This window comes from Vipera berus (genome assembly GCF_964194415.1).
Source record: "Vipera berus genome assembly, chromosome: 1".
NCBI classification, from domain to species: Eukaryota; Metazoa; Chordata; class Lepidosauria; order Squamata; family Viperidae; genus Vipera; species Vipera berus.
In genome coordinates this window covers 228,352,054-228,371,624 of record NC_138202.1, presented here as the reverse complement: position 1 = coordinate 228,371,624, position 19,571 = coordinate 228,352,054, and the positions used below count along the sequence as shown (strand labels likewise).

General features: G+C 35.9%; 1 protein-coding gene across 1 annotated transcript; it reads right to left on the bottom strand.

Moving 5' to 3' along the window:
* Positions 1 to 205: 205 nt before the first annotated feature.
* Positions 206 to 11,651, bottom strand: LOC308675616 (microcephalin-like). Its single transcript, XM_081341060.1, has 7 exons — positions 11,567 to 11,651; positions 10,221 to 10,312; positions 8,286 to 8,404; positions 3,974 to 4,058; positions 3,434 to 3,548; positions 1,757 to 1,897; positions 206 to 679 (listed from the first exon to the last, which is right to left on the bottom strand). Exons 1-7 carry the CDS (start codon positions 11,598 to 11,600, stop codon positions 585 to 587), a joined length of 681 nt encoding a protein of 226 aa, XP_081197186.1. The 5' UTR covers positions 11,601 to 11,651; the 3' UTR covers positions 206 to 584.
* Between the last annotated feature and the right edge of the window lie 7,920 nt (positions 11,652 to 19,571).

Sequence of the window (19,571 nt, the reverse complement as noted above, 5' to 3'; positions counted from 1 at the left end):
AAATCAAATAAATCTCCTTGACAGTTCATGAGAACCGCTCTCTTTTGTCTACTCCTGCCATCAATGTCGTCCATCTTTTTTTGGTGTTCCTCCAAACTGGGCAATCAGTTTCCATGTTTGGATAAAACAGGAAGCTTTAGTTAACTGAAGAATGTGAGTGTAATCATTCTGCACCATGAAGAGAAATAGGGAGGGGATTCTGTCGTGTGTGTGTGTGTGTGTGTGTGTGTAAATAAATGATATCAAGATTTAAGCCAAGACATGATTGCCAAGACATCATTTCTAAATCAGCAATAAAAAGTAGGTGATCCCAACAGTTCAAACATAAAACTAAAAATACATATGCATGCTCCAATAATTACTGTATTAGTAGAGCTCTTTTTAATAATACTAGCACTATCAAAACAATAAAACATACTAGGAGCACTGACACTTTTTACAGCAGCATTTTTCTTCAATAAAATATTCCATAGATTCCTTATCTGTTAAGAGAGCACTGCAGGGTCATTCAAAATATTTATTTACAGTATTATCAATTACACATAACTGCTGGATATTTTTGAATGTGAACATTTAGATTTTATTTACATTTTTTTTCTTTTTTCTTTACCTGAAGTCAATGCTGATGTTGTAGACACAACAGCAGGGTCAGTGTCAGACATCTGAGATAACTGTGAAGCTAAAATGTGAATTATTAGATTTTTGTTAAGTAAGCAATTCTCAAAGACATTTAATTCCAATATTAATAGGTAGTTGCATATTCAATACATGTATGTTCTTTTAACATTTCATTACAGTGCTTTTAATTTTTTGGATACTTTGGTATTAACAATCTACACATTCTGAGGATTGCATTAAACTATCATACGAAGCCATGGTAAGAGCTCAGCACGCTACAGATAGGAAACTACCACACAAATGAAACAGTGAGACTTCAACTAAATATGTCATCTGAATGATACATCTCATCTAATCAATGTTGGCAAGGGTTTTAAATATTTAATATTTAAATATTAAATATTCTCTATTTCCCTATTACTCTATTTTCTCCTACAGTGTTACCATTTTCTAATGTCTTTGCAGCACATGACTTTTTTCATAATGTCTGCTTGAACACATTTATAGTATTCCTTTAAATTCCATCTTCAATATATCGGTATTGTACTCATTTAAATGTCTAAAATTTATAGAATTCCAGCATTCCCCCACTACAGTTTTATATAAAAGCTTTTCAACAGTTTTATTTGTAGTTTCAATTTCTTCTGTTGAAAATGTGTTTTTTCATTTTATTATGGCAGTGGCAGCCATAACTGAAGAAACCTTTATTTAATCAATCTATATATAGGCACCCAGTTCAACAATGACTGGACAGGGAACAGTAATAAAACCACCTTACATCCACCCGTGTCTAAAAATATGTTTGATTATAAAAATCAATAACATTGATTTGTTAGGTCTAGAGAAAAAAATACATCCCAGCATATGGTTATCCTATTGTTTCCGAAGTTCTATTTATAATTGTTCAAATAATGAGTGAAGCAAAAGAGACCAAAATAAGCCTGAGGGGGAAAAAGATGCATTTCTTTATTAAAAGAATATATAGATTCAATTTCATTTCAATAGCCAATTCTCTAACAAGAATGTGACGATAGGGAGGGGGAATATTGGCAAAATGAAACTAATACGGATAAAAATCCAGCAATAAAAGAAAATAATTCTGCATCCTACAAATGAAAAACAATGTTTATCATCATACCAGTAGGGGAAACATTTTCTCTTTTCTCCTTCATGTCCTTTATTCTTTTCTCCATTACACTGCATTGATACTTTATTTTACTTGCTGGGCTGTACACCAGTGAACCATCATCTTCAAATAATAAAACTGGTATGTCTGTTTCTAAAAAATGGTAAATCAGCAACAGAATTTTAGATTTAAGAAGAAAGAATATATACAATATTTTGAAAGGGTAATATTTGGAACTTGGACATTATTGTAACATTCTGGAAGTTTAAAAATAATCTAAAAAAAGATCTACAGTAAAATGTTGCAACATATTAGGATCTTCCAATAATAAAGCTTTTGGTCAATTCTAACCAATTAGACAGAATAATCTATTCTTTACCTGTAATGGACACTTATAAATACCTAATTTATTACAGTTCAACAGTCTATTACAGAGACATGTGCAACAAGATGGTCTTATTTTTCAAAAATTTTGTTCTAGTTTTATAAAAAAAACTGGTTAGTACTTCTGCATAGTCATTTTTTATTTTTCATAGTAACTAAGTGTACTGTATTTATTACTGACAGTTGCCCAATATTTGGAATCAGAGGGAATATTAATATAATACACAGTATCTGCAGAATGGAAATTTACTTTATACACAGATTGCCTCTAGATAAAGCATAACACTTAAAAAAAGAAACAAAAAATATTTCAAATGCAGTATGTTATTTGTTTTGCAATACCCTATAGCAATCCATGTAATGAAAAGGTTTAGAGCCTAAATTGTGGGCTCTGATGTTCCTATTCAATTTGCATGACAAATTTGGAGAATGTATTAAACATTACTTTTTCTATTCAAAGCTAATGCCCTGGATAGGTTATGTATGACCTTTCTTCTGTCTCCAAAAAGTATAAAAGATTACTGTTATTACCTTATCTGAGTATAGCTGAACAACGTCTTCCCCAAAGGAATACGGAAAGTCAGCACACTGTCTGACCCTTGATCTCTCCTCTAGGTTCAAGGCAAGATACAAGCAGTCCTTGACTTATGACTGGTCATTTTAAAACCATTTGAAATTATGACAGGCCCATAAAGCACAACTGATTGTTATAAAATGTTGTGCCATCCCCCTCCAGTCATGTGATAATATTTTAGGGTGCTTGATCTTTACCACTGGTTGCAGTGTCCCATGGTTATGCAACCATAATTTGCGAGTTTTTGCTTCTGGCAAACAACGCCTATTCAGAAGGCACTTACAACTGCAGCATTAATGACTATGAATTTGTTTAATGATCACAGTGATTTATTTAATGACGGATGCAAATAATGTTGTAAAGTCAGGCAGTCACTTGGCTGCCTCAACTATCATAAATCCAGTCCCAACTGTGATTGTAAGTCAAGGACTATCTATAATGAGAAGAGAGATTTGGGAACTGGTGAGAAAAAAAGGTGAAGTGTGTTTTCTTTATGTCAATCCTTCTCTCCCCTCCCGTAAAATATTTCAGTAGATGGAGGTAAGAAAGAAGGCTCAAGAATACCCCCCTTCCATGTTTTATATTTCTCTATATATTTCACAGTGATCTTCCACTTTTTAACATTAGCTCAAGGAGCTATTATGAAAATTATGCTCGTTACCATATGTTAGCATTATTTCTCAGTGCAAAGGATAAAGAGATTTAACAGTGCAAATGGATCGTATACTTGCCTGTTGCTGTTCTTTGCATTTCTAATTCTTTAACCATAGTTTCCATTCTTCTTTGTAATCTACGATCTTTCTCTGGAGTTTTTCCAAATAAATCTTTGGGCTGCATGCATTTGTGCTACAAAATAGAGTCATTACATTGATTTGTAAGCTTTGAAATAATTCTCCTTACTGCACCAATTCTACAAAAATAAAAAGTATTTTCACACATCACTGTAATATTTGTATTGAGGTATCTCCACATGATGCAAAATGTTTTCAAATGAAAACCTGGGGCCAAAACAAAGGTTGAGTGGGATTATGGCAACCAGCAGCTTCTTGCAGATTTTATCAAATTAAATTTTCACTAGCAAATCATCTCAAGTTAACAGACCAAATTACTTTAGACTTTTTTGAATTCTATATCTTACATCGATACATTGGAATCTGAGAAAATACTTAGCCAATTTTAATTCTTTAGTCAACTAAGGCTTTTAAGTAAGAGCAATGTGAAATAAAATTTAAGGACTGCACTTAAAATAATAGGTCATTATATATACAGACCTTTTTAATAAACTGAGGCAACCCTTCATTAGTATTTATTGCAGGATATAATGACTCGTCAATATGCATTCCAACTTCTCTGCATCTGAGAAAGCATTAAGAATATACATTTGGTTTAGCATTAGACAGATTTATTATTATTAATGGTTCTAAGTGAATGAAACCTCTCATATTTCTAACAAATCATGCTCAATTTCATACCATCTTTACCTTATCTTTATCTTACTAAGATCCCAGAGAAGCAAAGCTTGCCCAGAAAATCCAGGTCAACAAATAAACCACTCGTTTGCTTATAAAAGTCACATTACAAATGCCATGCTATATTCATATAGAGATGGGTGAAGATAGAGCACACAATTGTAAAAGAGCTAGTAGGCTACACACTAGATAGGAAAAAAAAACTGTAAAGGCAGAGGTCACATTCTTTAGTTTTGCTGGCAGTTGGAGCCTAACCAAGACTTTATAGCAGGACTTAAAATGTCAATCAAGTCAATGATTCTGCTTTCCATTCTGAGAAGTGAAGGCCTTCACTTCTCTGATCCCTCCCATGAGTGTATCAAAATTTCAGTTACAGACAACACAGAACAAACTATTCCTTGAGTTGACAATTTCCTGGCTCAGTACCTCAATTCTGAAAACTTGAAAAATAAGCCAGTTGCCTACAGCAGCCTCTTGCTGCCCGGCATAACTGTAAATTCATATTTATAAGCATGCCAAGATGTTCCAATCATCTGTCATGCTTGATCTTATCAAATCAGCCAGGTCAAACTGGAAAACTGAACCTTATAGTCAGTAACAGAGAACAAGGCAAAATAACTGCCAAAGAGATGTTTCTTTGCTTTCCATAATCTTTCCCAAGGATTCATAGCCTGATTATAACATTTAACATAATTTATGGGTAACTTACAGGACATCTAGTTAGACTATGTATTATAAAATAACTTTATGGACCATTTACAACCTTTACACTTTACAGTGTCCCTCAGTCACATGAACACCATTACAGTAATATGAAGAGTCCTGTGCCTGACCTATGTTTTTTTTCTCCTCCTGCAGAGCAGAGATATTGGAAAGAAAGGGATTTTACTTATAAAATTTGTTTGTTGACTTTGATTGCAAGAGGGTAAACTGTTTGCTCTTCTACACATCGAAAGCAATGTGATCACACTGGCAGCCTGGGGCTGAGAGCTCCAGATATCCTACGCAAAAAGCTTACAGCAGGGGTGTCAAACTGCCAGCCCGCAGGCCAGACACGTCATCTGGAAAGTGTGCCCACCCCATTGCTGGCAATGGCGAAAAGGCTCTGATACGTTGCACGATGTCACATGACATCACGAGTTTGACATGTCTGGTTTACAGTATTCTCTTGAAATCTCCTCTCCAATCTCTGTATTTGTGAGGAGGGGGAGGGGAGGAGTGAGAAAAAAAAAGCAAGCAGTTTCTGTAGGCCAGGGCTCTTCAAACTTGGCCCTTTTATGACTTGTGGACTTCAACTCCCAGAATTCCTCGGCCAGTTTGCCTGGCTAAGGAATTCTGGGCGTTGAAGTCCACAAGTCATCAAAGAGCCAAATTTGAAGACCTCTGCTGTAGGCAATCTGTCCTTTGCCTGACCCTTTTGCTTTTGGCATGATCACATGGCTTCCTATGTGGAGCAGAGAAAACAGCTTATTCTCTTGAAATCTCTTCCTCTTCAATCTCTCTGCTCTGCTGGGGGGAGGGGGTGCCAGTGCTACAGTACTTTCTACTGTTTACAAATATAAACATATTTGTTATTTTACAAAATGTATTACACATAATTTGGGTTACTTACCAAAATACCACTTATTCAGTGGTATTTATAAAAATAAATTTATTTTACAATGTTTCTCATTTTTATTTTAAATTAATAAATTGTTTCATTTTTAATATTTGCTACAAGCTGCGCAACTCTAATGAATATTGCAACACTTCATTCTGTCTACTTAAGAGAAGCAGGGAGGTAAAAAAGTGAATATTGGAAACAGAACCATCAGAGTATTAGTAAAAGAATGAAATGTACAAGAAATGTACAATTTTATTTTCATATCAAGAAGACATAGAAAGCACTAATGAAAAAATTGAAAAAGGGCTCAGAATACAAATTCAAATTCTTGTCTACTTTGTAATATGCTGTCCCACCTGTTGATATGTTATTCCTTGACCTGGTGTACTTCTAAATACAGATTTATTTCTTTCACAGAAAAATATAGGTAGTCCTCAAATTATGAACACAATGAAGACTGGAATTTCCATTGTAAGTCAATATAACTGGTCCTGATTTTATGACTAATGGTCATAAAGTGAGACACTGGTTGTTAAGTGAATAACATGGTTGTTAAGCCAATCCGCTTTCCCCAATGGCTATTTTTTGCTGGAATGGCAAAAAAAAAAAAGGAAACCAGAAAAAAAACCTTGCAAATCACAATCATATGAGCAGGACACAGCAACCACTGTAAGTATGAGCTGGTTGCCAAGAGACTAAATTGTAATCATGTGATTATGGGAATGTAGTGCGATGGTTGGAAGTCCTTTGGCCACCTAATGAGAAGGAAGGACTCACTGGAGAAGAGCCTAATGCTGGGAAAGATTGAGGGCAATAGAAGGGGACGACAGAGAATGAGGTGGCTGGATGGAGTCACTGAAGCAGTAGGTGTGAGCTTAAATGGACTCCAGAAGATGGTAGAGGACAGGAAGGCCTGGAGGAACGTTGTCCATAGGGTCGCGATGGGTCGGACACGACTTCGCAGCTAACAACAACATTGCGATGGTTGGAAGTCCTTTACAGGCCATAAAGCACCCTTTTCTAGACTGTCATAAGTTCAGGTAATTGTCAAATGTATGTACCTGTATAGCAAATTTAGAGTCTGATTAACTTACTCCATTGAACAAGTCAAGGACTACTTGTACACTGAATTTAAAACAAGAACATTGGAAAATGTTTCAATATATATAGGATATTCTAGGAAACAAGGAAACACCATGATCCTCAGAAGTCAAAAAAGCTGTACTCAAAATATAAAGTCCTTTTAGTTGTAGCTGTTGCAGTGTCCTTATAGTCTTGGTAACACAATTTGAGTGTTCAGTGATTGGTTCATAATGTTATCACAGCATCCTGTGATTGCCATTTGCAATTTCCATTGCTAGATTTGACAAGCAAAATCAAATGGCAGGAGACATCAGGAAATGGTGATCCTGCAACCACAAAGATGCAGCGACCATGGTGGTGGGATTCAACTAATAATGGCAACTGGGACTGCTGTCTGGGGTCAATACAGTCATGTGACTGTATCTTACAACCATATGGCTTAACAACAGAGTTCCAGTCTCAATTACCATGTGCAAGCAAGTACTACCTGTAAAGCTATGAAAACAAGAAATCTGCAACAAAAACATTCAGACACTAGCAATGGGGTTTTAGTGACATCTAGTGATCTAACAGATGCAAACAATATATGGCATTCTACACAAGAAATTTGACATACTTTATTAGTAAAGATGAAAACGTATATGCCACAAAAATGAGTCTCAGGATTTTAGGTACAATAAAGGTTTAAATCATAATTCTAAACAGCATATGTGGTCATTCTAAAATGAATTGTTTTTTCTTCCTTGCATTTTTTGTGGTAAGCTTCAGTTTAGGTACTACGTCTTTATCAATGGAGTATGTGATGCACAAAACAAAAAATCAATTACTGCAATGTGTAACTACCATAGGAGCTCTCATCACTCAAACAGCAATGGAGAGCTAAGCTAACTTCTGAATCACAGTAATGCAGTTTAAGAACTTTAATAAAAATGTTATTACAAATTTTATCTTTTTAATTATGCCTATAATAGTCTAGTATTTTCTTGGAAGATTAGAAGTTTAAATGGTATATTTAAAACATATTTGTAATTAACTTCAATTTTATTACAACTTCTCAATTGGCAACAGGATATATTTATTGAAGCTCCTACAGTGATGCAGATCATCGCTTTATCTTATCCATTATTATTACCAGTGCCTATTAATTTATTCTCTGCCAGCAATTCTTCAAGCAGCTTTTTACCCAGTGCTTCAAGCTGGTTGAAGCTAGACTAAATTTAGACCACGCACACTCAACTATTGAGCTATCATGCCTTCTACAATAAATAATAATAATAATAACTCAAGAGTAGTAGCCAATAGTTACTCCTTGCATTTTATTCAGATATAACATTATGTACTGGGGATATCTGAAATCCACATTGATTGTACTAATATTATTCTTGTAATATTTTCCCCTATGGTATATTTCTAAACACCAATACTTACTTTTCTACCCAAAGTACTGACACTAGTTTAATTCCAGCTTTTTGAGCTCTATTCCACGTAGACAGCAATCCATCTTTAAAGATCACATGAGTAACTTGTTTATTCAAAGTCTTAGAAATCTACAAAATATAAATGAATAAAGCATTTAAAAATATTTATGTAAATGGTTTTTCAAAATATTTAAGATTCTTCATTTCTACTGAAAAGTGACAAGTGTTTTTGTGTGCTTTTTGTAGGTAAGCAGGGAATTTGTAGATTTTAAGTGACAATAATTAACTCCTTCAGTAAAGGTTCCCCCGCACATGCATGCTAGTCGTTTCCAACTCTAGGGGCCGGTGCTCATCTCCGTTTCAAAGCCGAAGAGCCAGCGCTTGTCCGAGGACATCTCCGTGGTCATGTGGCCGGCATGACTAGACGTCAAAGGCGCACGGAACGCTGTTACCTTCCCACCGTAGTGGTCCCTATTTTTCTACTTGCATTTTTATGTGCTTTCGAACTGCTAGGTTGGCAGAAGCTGGGACAAGTAACAGACGCTCACTCTGTTACGCGGCACTCGGGATTCGACCCGCCAAACTGCCGACCTTCTGATCGACAAGCTCAGCGTCCTAACCCACTGAGCCACCGCGTCTATTAAAGAAGAGTGAACAGGCCAAGAGGAAGAAGATGACTAAGAAAATAAATTGAGATGATGCAATCCTCAAAGACAAGGACATATTAAACAAAAGATACACAAATTGATATAGATATATAGTAAACAGAAATTTAGCTTGCAAAAAAAGGATAGCATGGAAAGATATAGCGCAGTGGTCTCCAATCTTTATGGCTTGGCGGTCTGGTAGTGGGGGAAGATAGATGGTTTTGTGTGAATGGAAGGTGCGCACAATGGTGCACAGCTCCAATGGCTGAAGTGGTGGGTGTACGGGCCTGCCGCTTGAACAAACGGAGCTTCATGCACGAGTGCCCTCTATTCACACAAGGTAGTAGGCTGTGGGTAGAGACCCTGATATAGTGAATGGTGTGATCGTGAGCTAAATTTAATTAGCTTTCCTCTTCTATTATCTCCTACTTTCCTTTTTTAACCATTTTTATTCCTTTGAGATTCATATGCTGCACCTTACCTGATAAATAGCCATGGTGGATCTACAGTATACACTTTATGCAAGGTATATAAAAAGTAGTTGGAATTAAAAAGAAACAGACAATATATAAAAAAGAAATATGAAATGACTTAGTTGCAATCTGGTGTTGGAGTAGGATGTAGTTCAAAGACTTCATGGAGACATTATGAAATCAAAGATGAAGCTATCCCAGATCTTTGAATAATGTGCAACCTTTGAATTTCAGGAACACTTTAGCAAGCAAAATGTTATAAATCAGCAGCAACAAAAATAAGGAAACCATTTCCTTTCTCGTATCTCCAGTATTCAGGTGTGGGAATACTACAAAAGCAAGCAAATAAAACAAGTGATGGAGTTGCATCACAAAGGAGTTTTGAAAGGCAGCTTTACTTGAAGTTGACTTAAGAAAAACATCACTTTTAAACTTTCTATAGCTATTAAGGGTACCTGATTTGGGTTCCATTAAAAAAATATCTCCAGTTTTTTTAATGTACAAATTGCCTATTTTCTCTACAACTACTGAAAGATTTTGCTTGTTGGTGAGCAACTATTTTGGTTCCTTCATCTCAACAAGAGACTGGGGAAGGCACTGGTGAATTCTGAAATCATTTTGGTATGTGCCTATTGATATCTTTAATATCAATAGAACTGAAATAACCTATTCACTCACACATTCGGCTACAACATAATTTGCTTGGATTAAGTTTAGAGTATTCAATCTCTGCAGTTTCTGAATCATGCTCTATGTAATTGTGCTTTATTAAAAAAATTAAACTATGGACTAATACACTGTGTACCAACCAGCTTAGTTACTTACTTTTGCTCCCATATCAAGGAGCTGTTGACTAAAGGCTTTTGAGTAGTTTTCTGTTCTGCTGGATGACCATACTTCCACATATGCTACAACACCTACAAATTAATAATGAGAGAAATGTTAACAGACTGGGACTACTACTTTTTAGATGCAAATCTTTATTTGAATGGCATACTTCACTTTTTCATAAGCAGCAAAGACCGAAGGTAAGGCATGTTAAATTCAATATAATTTTAACCCAAATAAGTAGATTACAGATTTATCTTCTATTATACACCATGCAGTTATTCCAAAACCATTTTCATAAAGACTAAGTTGGATTGAAGACAATGTACCGTTTTCAAAGTTATCACTGAATGCGCTTTCATTTTTGTTGAAATCACATTTAAGAAACAATTTCTACATTTTTGACATCCAAATAGTGAAGAATCTCCTGATTTGGATTTTAAATCGATTGCCTAGAAATGAGGCTTTCCTGGTGGCATGGAGTGTCTTTTTGTCCTAATGTCAAGGAAAAATAATGCAATTGGTGGACACCAGCATCGCTCCAACTCCAATTTGATCAAAAATTATTATTGCTTTAAGAGCAGCCAAGAAAAGGACACAAGTACTTTTTTTTCCTCCAAAGGGCCTAGAATCTTCCACACCAATTTGTAATTTCAGAATGCATATAATTTTTAAATGATTAATGGTTGAGGGATAAAGAACCATTTATTTTTAAAAAAATTACATTTACCTGCATTTTCCCCCCTGCACAAAACTAAACACATTTCCCCCCTAGAGAGGAAACCTCACTAATCTGTGGCCCTAGAGAACCAAGGAGGCATCTGAGATTATAGCTAAGCCAAGTCTACAATTGTACATTTCTTATACAGAATGAAGCCCTTGTGCATTTAGGAAAGCAGTAAAAAAGAACCTACTTGGTGCTACACTAGCTGATCTCCTACCCACTTTAGGCTGGCGGAGAGGAAGGACGCTATTATTTTTTGTAATTTTATGCATGTACATTTTACGTATAACTTTACGTACATCTAAAAAATCCTCAATTATTCGTTTTAATGTTTTATTGATTTCTTAAATTGTACCCCGTGCAGAACCGCTATATGAGGGAGATGGGCAGTTAAGAAGCTCGATATGTAAATAAATAATTATTAGGTTTTTTCCTATTAACTGCGACTTCCTAGATGTGCACCACTTCTTCCCATTTAGTTACAAAACTATCCACTCTTCCTACTTCAGGCTCCCGTTTCACCTCTTCAACACCCCCAAAAAAGATTTCTACAACGACGCACATCCTTCTCGCTCTTTTTCCAAACCCGGCAAAGACCGCGCCCGTCTCATATCTGTACCTGCCAAAACAGGCCGGCCGTTGCGAAGGTCCATTCTAACCAAACGGTTTACGAACTCCACGCTACCGTTTAAACTGCCCTCTTGCTACGGGCGCATGCTCAATACAAAGCAAGGTCTTCTCTCTCTCTCTCTCTCTCTCTCTCTCTCTCTCTCTCTCTCTCTCTCTCTCCCCTCCCCCCCATCCGTTTCTGCGATCGCCTGGTGAGACCCATAGAAATAATAAAAAAAAGTAGACTTTTCCTATCTCTATGGTGAGAAATAGATTGCTCCACCCACCCGGGACGCATGCGCTCCACTTAAGAATTGAGGTCGGGGGTGGGGCGAAACGCAGCCCGCTCAGCTGGATTGACCCCCCCCTCCCCGAAGCGATCCTGCGCGTGGAAAGAGGCGTGGTCGTCACAATTGATTTTAATTGCGCGCGCGCACGCGCACTGTAAACAGTTGAGCTGGAAGTTTCTTCGCTCCTGGCAGTTGTCCCGATTCGTGTAGTTTTTTGCAAGCCATTTATTTATTTATTTATTTATTTATTTATTTATTTATTTATTTATTTATTTATTTATTTATTTATTTATTTATTTATTTATTTATTTATTTATTTATGGGACTTATATCCCGCCCTATCTCACGAAGGACTCAGGGCGGCTAACAACAATAACATATAACAGAAATTAAGATAAAATTAAAGTCATCAACACCTAGTTAACACCTAGTTCCCTGGTATCTTTATTACAAATTGATTATGGCATCCTTCGCTTTTGGGGACCGCATATACAGCTAGTCCTCGATTTGCAACAGTTCATGTAGTGACTTTCAAAGTTATAATAACACTGAACAATGACCATTTTTCATACTCGCGGTCATTGCAGTATCCCCATGGTTATATGGTCAAAATTTCAGATGCTTGGCAACTGGTTCATATTTATGATGGTTGCAGTGTCCTAGAGTCGTGTGATCTCCTTTTGCGACCGTCTGACAAGCAAAGTCAGTGGGGAAGCCGGATTCACTTAACAGCCATGTTGCTAAACAAAATGATTCACATAACTGTGTAAAATAGGACAAAACTCACTTAGCAAATGTTTCACTTAGCGATATAAATTTTGGGCTCAATTGTGATTGTAACTCCAGGACTACCTGTAATTTTCCTCTCACAAGTGCAAATAAACGTAAAGCAATATATTGTATCCTTCCCCCCTCTGTTGAGAGAGGGCCATTCAGTTTTGAGGTAGATGGACTCTTTTTTTATTGAAAAGTTTTACAGTACATTTTAAACCCCCCCTTCCCTCCCCCCCCCCCGACTTCCCAGAGCTGAATACAGGGTATTGCCTCTAACAAACTTGAACTAGAATATGCTAACTATCTATGAATAAACTTTAAATCCTAACGCACTTTAACTCCCATTAGACAGCTAAATAATAATACATCTTGTTGAATTCTAATATTCATATGTTAAATGAAACTTTTTAGTCCCTTATTTATTCTGAATGTAATCAATCCATCTTCTCCATTCCGAAATGTATCTTTGTTGCGAGTGATCTTTCAAATAAGCTGAAATTTTTGCCATTTCTGCTAGGTTCGAAACTTTTAGAGTCCACTCTTCTATAGTAGGCAGATCCTCCTTCTTCCAATATTGCGATACCAAAAGTTTTGCTGCCGTTATTAAATTCAACATCAATTTAATTTCTATAACAGTACAATCTGTAATAATACCCAACAGAAATAACTGTGGAGAAAACCTTATTTTTTTCTTAAATATCTTCTGCATATTCCACCAAATTTTAATCCAAAAAGCTTTAACTTTTTTGCAAGTCCACCATATATGATAGTACCGCACCTCCAACATTTAGGTTGATAATTTGGATAGATACATGCTAATTTTTTGGGATCTAAATGCCATCTATAAAACATTTTATAAAAGTTCTCTTTCAAGTTTTGTACCTGTGTAAATTTTACATTTCTGACCCAGATTTTTTCCTAAGTATCCATCGTTATTGGCTCCTGAATATTCTGGGCCCATTTTATCATACAGTCCTTAACAAGTTCCATTTCTGAATCTATTTCTATCAATGCATTATATATCCTTCTTATATGCGCTTGACTTTGATCTCTAATTTGTTTAATTTATGGGATTAAATTAAATTAAACTACCAAATTTTCATCAGTTGTTGAAATACCAATTTTCCGATCTTCTTTCCATCTAGCTTGTATCTGCCCATACTGAAACTAAGTTTGTACTATCTTTTCTTCTTTTAAAATATTGAATGGCTTTAGTTGCCATACATTGCTTTCCAATCTAAGAATTTCTTTATATGTGATCACATCATGTTTGAATCCCAAACCTATATTTTCTATTGCATGTTTAGGTATTGCCCAAATTGGTATTTTATAATTTAACATATTGATATTTTTTCCAGACTCGCAACAGGGCATACCTTAATATATGTGTCTTAAAAACATTATCCACCTTTTTATCATACAATAAATATGCATGCCAGCCATATAATAAATCACATCCCTCAATGTTCAATATTCTTCCTTCTGTTAAATTGAACCAATTACTAATTGTCGATAAAGCCACAGCATCATAATATAATTTAAAATTAGGCATTTTAAGACCACCTCTTTCACGTATATCTTGCATTATCTTAAGTTTTACTCTCGGTCTTTTCCCTGCCCAAATAAATTTATTAATACCTTTCTGCCATTCCTCCAAATTTGAATCTTTTTTAAGTATAGGTATCGTTTGAAACAAAAATAAAAATTTTGGTAAAACATTCATTTTCACTGCTGCAATTCTTCCCAATAAAGACAATTGTAATTTTCTCCAACTGTCTAACTCTTTTTGTGTTTTTAGCCATAACAATTCATAATTATTTTTATATAATTTCACATTTGAAGCTGTAATATATACCCCCAAATATTTAATCTTTTTAACTATTTCAAATCCCATTAGTTTTTCTAGGGATTACTTTTGTTCTATAGTCATATTTTTAGACAATATTTTAGTTCTTTGCCTATTTATCTTAAATCCAGAAACTTGTCCATATTGCAAAATTATTTCCATTAAATCTATAACTGATTGAGTCGGTTGACTTAATGTAATAACCAAATCGTCTGCAAACGCTCTTAATCTATAATCTTGATGTTTTATGGACTCTTTGACCCTCTTTCAAACCAGTGGCCCTCTCTTTTCAGAATGTGGACTTTGCTGTCTTTGAAAGAGTGGCCTTTGTCTTTTAAATGCAGATGGACTGCTGAATCTTGTCCTGATGGGTTTGTTCTCCTATGTTGTGCCATGCACGGTTGTTTTGCTTCCCCAGTGTACAGATCTGTACATATCTCACTGCATTGCACTGCATATTGCACTGCATATTGCTAAGCACATTTGATTTGTGCTTAGATTGTAAGCCGCCCTGAGTCTTCGGAGAAGGGCGGGATATAAATGGGATTAAAATAAAAAAATAAAAAATAAATATACTAGTTGCTTAGTTTGTGTCTGGGTGTTTTATCCTTGGGGTGGACAAGCTTCTGCCTTAGTGTATTCTTGGTTTAAAGTGTGCACATATGTCATGTTGGCTGAAGATCCTCCTGAGTTTTTCAGATATTCGAATAGATGATTCAGACATCCCCACCATTCAATCAGAGCTGAAGAAGCTTCTTGGATGAGAAGGAAAACTTCTTCAAAGAAAAACAAGAAAATCTAGTTGCCTTGAAAAAGCATCTTTGGGACAACCGGGACATGGATGACTAAACATTTCCATAGACAATATATTGCCCTGTGTTTAAATTGTGGGGTTGGAGAATGTGGAAAATAACTGGAAGTAGCAAGGAAATTTAAAAATAAATATATATATGCTTTTTGTATTATCATGTAATCATATTTTATATTTTATAATTATCATTTTATAATTAATTGCCTGAGTAGATGCTTTGAGTATATGGGGAAACGTACAAGCCTCAAGTGGAGGGAGGGGGAGAACAGGAGTTACAATAGGGGCCAAGTGTGAGTCTCCATCTAGGAACTGTTTTTAAGTACCTTCTGGTGCCTGGTACCCCTACTTGATCTGACAGGTGTAGAGGATGGGAGACATCTCTCCTTTAGAATTGATAAGCATGTACATATATGGTCTGAGTAAACAGGATAGTAGGGGAGGGATCTTATTAGTATAATGTAAGCAAACAGGGGCAGAGATAATGTATTCTGTTTAGGCGCTTCTGATAGATTGTAACCTCCAAAGCCTAAGCCAATGGGGCCATGGGGGAGGGAATGGGGCGTCGCGATAGGATGTATAATAATATGTGATTTTGGAATTTGGGGGTATGGTTCAGTGCTTGGCTACATTGCATTGTTTGCCTTCCTGAATCTACCACGCTTTGCAAACCATTACTTTTTAGACTTTGTTGTGAAGTCTAATAAACTTCTTTTCTATTTGCAACTCAAACAGAGTGGATTTCAATTTGTGTCTATTTTTGTATCTAACAAGAAGACTTTTGAAAGTCCCTTGAACTGCAAGGAGATCAAATCAGACAATCCTAAAGAAAATCAGTTCTGACTATTCTTTGGAAGGACAGATACTTGATGCTCAAATCTCAAATGAGAAGAGAGGACTTCTTGGAAAACACCCTTATGTTGTTAAAAATGGAAGGCAAAAGGAGAAGAGGACTGCAGAGGATGAGATGCTTAGATAGTGTCATTGATGCAATGAACATGAATTTGGACAAACTCCAGGAGGACAGGGAGGGGGAGCTGGTATGCTATGGTCCATGGGGTCACAAAGTCAGACAGCAATTCCCACGTTTTATAATGTCGCCAAGCACCAGTTCCCATTCTAAGCTAGCGCCCAGTTCAAACTCTCGCTGATGAACTTTACAGCTCTCTGATCACAGTACCCCAATATCAGTTTTCTTTTATTTTGCCCTACAACCTGCTCTTTATTTCTTATTTTTGTTTCCCTGATCCAGGAAAATGAAGACTAAAGCTAGCTTTGTGATTTCAGGGACTTGGCTCTGGGATTCTGAATTCAGCTGCCTCCTTCCCTTCACCTCCGTGAAAATCTTAGTCTTTAAAAGGGATCTTACATCTTTTCATTTCACTAGTGAGTGCATGTGAGGCCTGCCATCAAAATTGCTAACATCCAGGTTGTATTTATTTCACAGTATATTAATCATGGGTGTGTGTACACTCTACAGGACTGGAGGATATTCTTTGAAAACTACACACATGATTGTTGTGTTAGATTTGTTTTGGCTACAAATATTAGTTTATCTCAGTTATTAAATTGTGAGCTATTGCATGGGATTTTATATCTATTATTTTTCTTTTGATTTATACTGGGCCTTGGCAAAAATGTGCCATCACCACCTGCTTTCCTTTCCTTCCTGGAATGCTTTTCTTTATTGCAGGAATAATTGCTGGCCATTTTAAAATGTGCATCAGTTCAGTAGATGGCACTATGGCACAATCTATTTACCAGCATTTGTCTCTGAACTAAAAAGGCTCTAAGATCCAATTCCAAAGGTAATTTTTTTCCTTCTAGTTTTCAGCTGAGTGTATGTGTAACATATCCTTAAATGCAGGATTTCCTTCCCTTTAAAGTCTTAACTTGTAAAGCAATAAAATTGAGATATAAGAATGACATTTTCTTTTCCTTTCCTATACAGTTGGACAGAAAGGTTTTAAAATAATACTTCACAATTTTAGTGAGTCCTCAAAAAGATATTACAAGAACTTTTGAAGTGCATGTGCACTTAACTGTGATCCCAAATGGACGCAGCTCAGGTTAGAAAACTGGAAACAGTTTCATTCCCAGAGAGCTTCCATGCTGCCCAGAGTTACCATGAGGTAAGATGGTTGCCCTATACATTTTATAAATAAATTTTATAAATAAAAATTCATAAATCTGCTTGAATGGTCTTGCTTCAATTGTGCCAGATGCATTATTTTTTATCCTGATCATTCTAATATAATTTTACAGAGGAGTATGTAATGAACCCTAGAGGAATATGGAAAGATTAAAAGCATCAACAGTACTTTAAATTAGGGCATTTCTAACTTGTAAAACTGCAGCTGGACTCTGCTTATACAATCAGAATGTATTTATTTTTTTATGGCAGTAGCTGCAGAAAAAAGCAGGACACATGATATTTATACTTCTCCTGATTCAGAGCTTCCAGTTCTGTTCTCTCTTGCTGTCCTATACTGTAATTTAAAAAATTGCCCCTTCTGGATTTGACTCAGTGGCAGGTTTATTTTTGAGTACTTGGAAGGCTGATAATAGGATCATGTCACAGCCTTCTCACCATTAGGTCACACTGTAAAAATACACCCATTTGGCATCACATTTTGTAAAGAGTCAAAATGACTAGTTGTTGGGGAGTCGGAGGAAAACATTATTTGGAAAATGAGAACTCTTAATATTTCTGAAATGGATGTCACAACAAATGTTAAGAGCAGGACTATGTACCAGATTTAAAGTATGAGACATTTGTGTGCGTTGCTAAGCTGCAAATTAATCCAAATAATTTCACAGTGATCTTGTTAAGATACAGTTAAGTCTCTAGTGAAACAGTTTTGCTAAAACAATTTTTCGGAATTCCTGGTGTAATAGAAACTAATTACACAAGAGCCACTTTTCAGTGTCAGTAAATGTATATAGGTAGTCCTCAATTTGTGGCCACAGTTGGGGCCAGAACTTCCATTGCTAAGCGAAACAGTTGTTAAATGAGTCACATCAGATTTTATGTCCTTTTTTGCTGTAGTAGTTAAATTAATCACATGGTCATTAAAATAAACTGGCTTCCCTTAGTGACTTTGCTTGTTGGAAGCCCCCTGGGAAGGTTACAAATGATGATTACATTACCTCAGGATGCTGTAACTGTTGTAAATACATCTGGCTGCCAAACACCCAAATCTTGATCAAATGACTGTGGGGATATGCAATGGTTGTAAATGCAAGGATTGTTTGGAGATCACTCTTCATACTTCAAATGGTTGTTAAACAAATGATTGCAAGTTGAAGACTACCTGTATCTAACATGAAAAAGAGTACCATTTTTCCAGAGTGAATTAAGGGATTACCTTTATGCCATCTTTGGTACCAACAAACTGTACAAGAATTGCTTGCTCACTGTCAAGCGCAGGTAAATCAGGAAATCCGGGCAGTTCAAATGAATGTAAAAGTTTATTGCAAGCTTAAGTTGTTTACAAGAATCTGAACTACTAATGATCAAAGCAAATTGCTGGTAGGTAAGAGCCAATGGATTTCAAGGTGGGCTGGACTTAGACCTCTTGTGGGTGCGAAGGGACTTGAAACTGATGGCACGTTTGACCCTTCCCCTGGTTACCTCCTACACTCACTCTCACTTAGTTCTTCCTGCCCTATGGAAGCAGTTGCCTTTCTTCACTGCTTTTACTGAGAGGAAGAACTCAATGAAATAGTCCAGCAGTTGCCTCTTGTACATGTAATCAAATGTTGTCTTGGACTTTACATTATTATTTAATCATTCATAGTCCTCTTTTCCAGCAGTGAACAATATAATTCTAGACTATTTTCCAGGAATAGTTTGGGACTGCCTTCTGAATGCGTTGAACTCATGCTGACCCCATCTAGTATGACCAATTGGAATGGACAGAAATAGTATCCCAACATACTCCAAAGGCCCCAATTTGATTAAATTTCATTACTCAGCCAATTAACAGAATTTCCCACCCTTTCAATAAACAAATTTAAGGGTCAGATTGTTACCAAAGTCACTGTACAAACATTTGCAGATTTTTTTTTACAGAGAGAATATCCATCAAATACTAAAACAAGATATTTTATATTTATTTCATAACAGGCTGCGAGTATGCATTTATTTTTAAAAACTTACAAGTCCTTTCACATCACTGAGATGTCACTGAAATTTAATGGAGGTTATTTGTAAGTAAAGAGACCGAAGTTAGAACTATGATTGATGATGACATGCTGAATATTAGAACTACAGATTTTTAATGTTGCTGCTGTA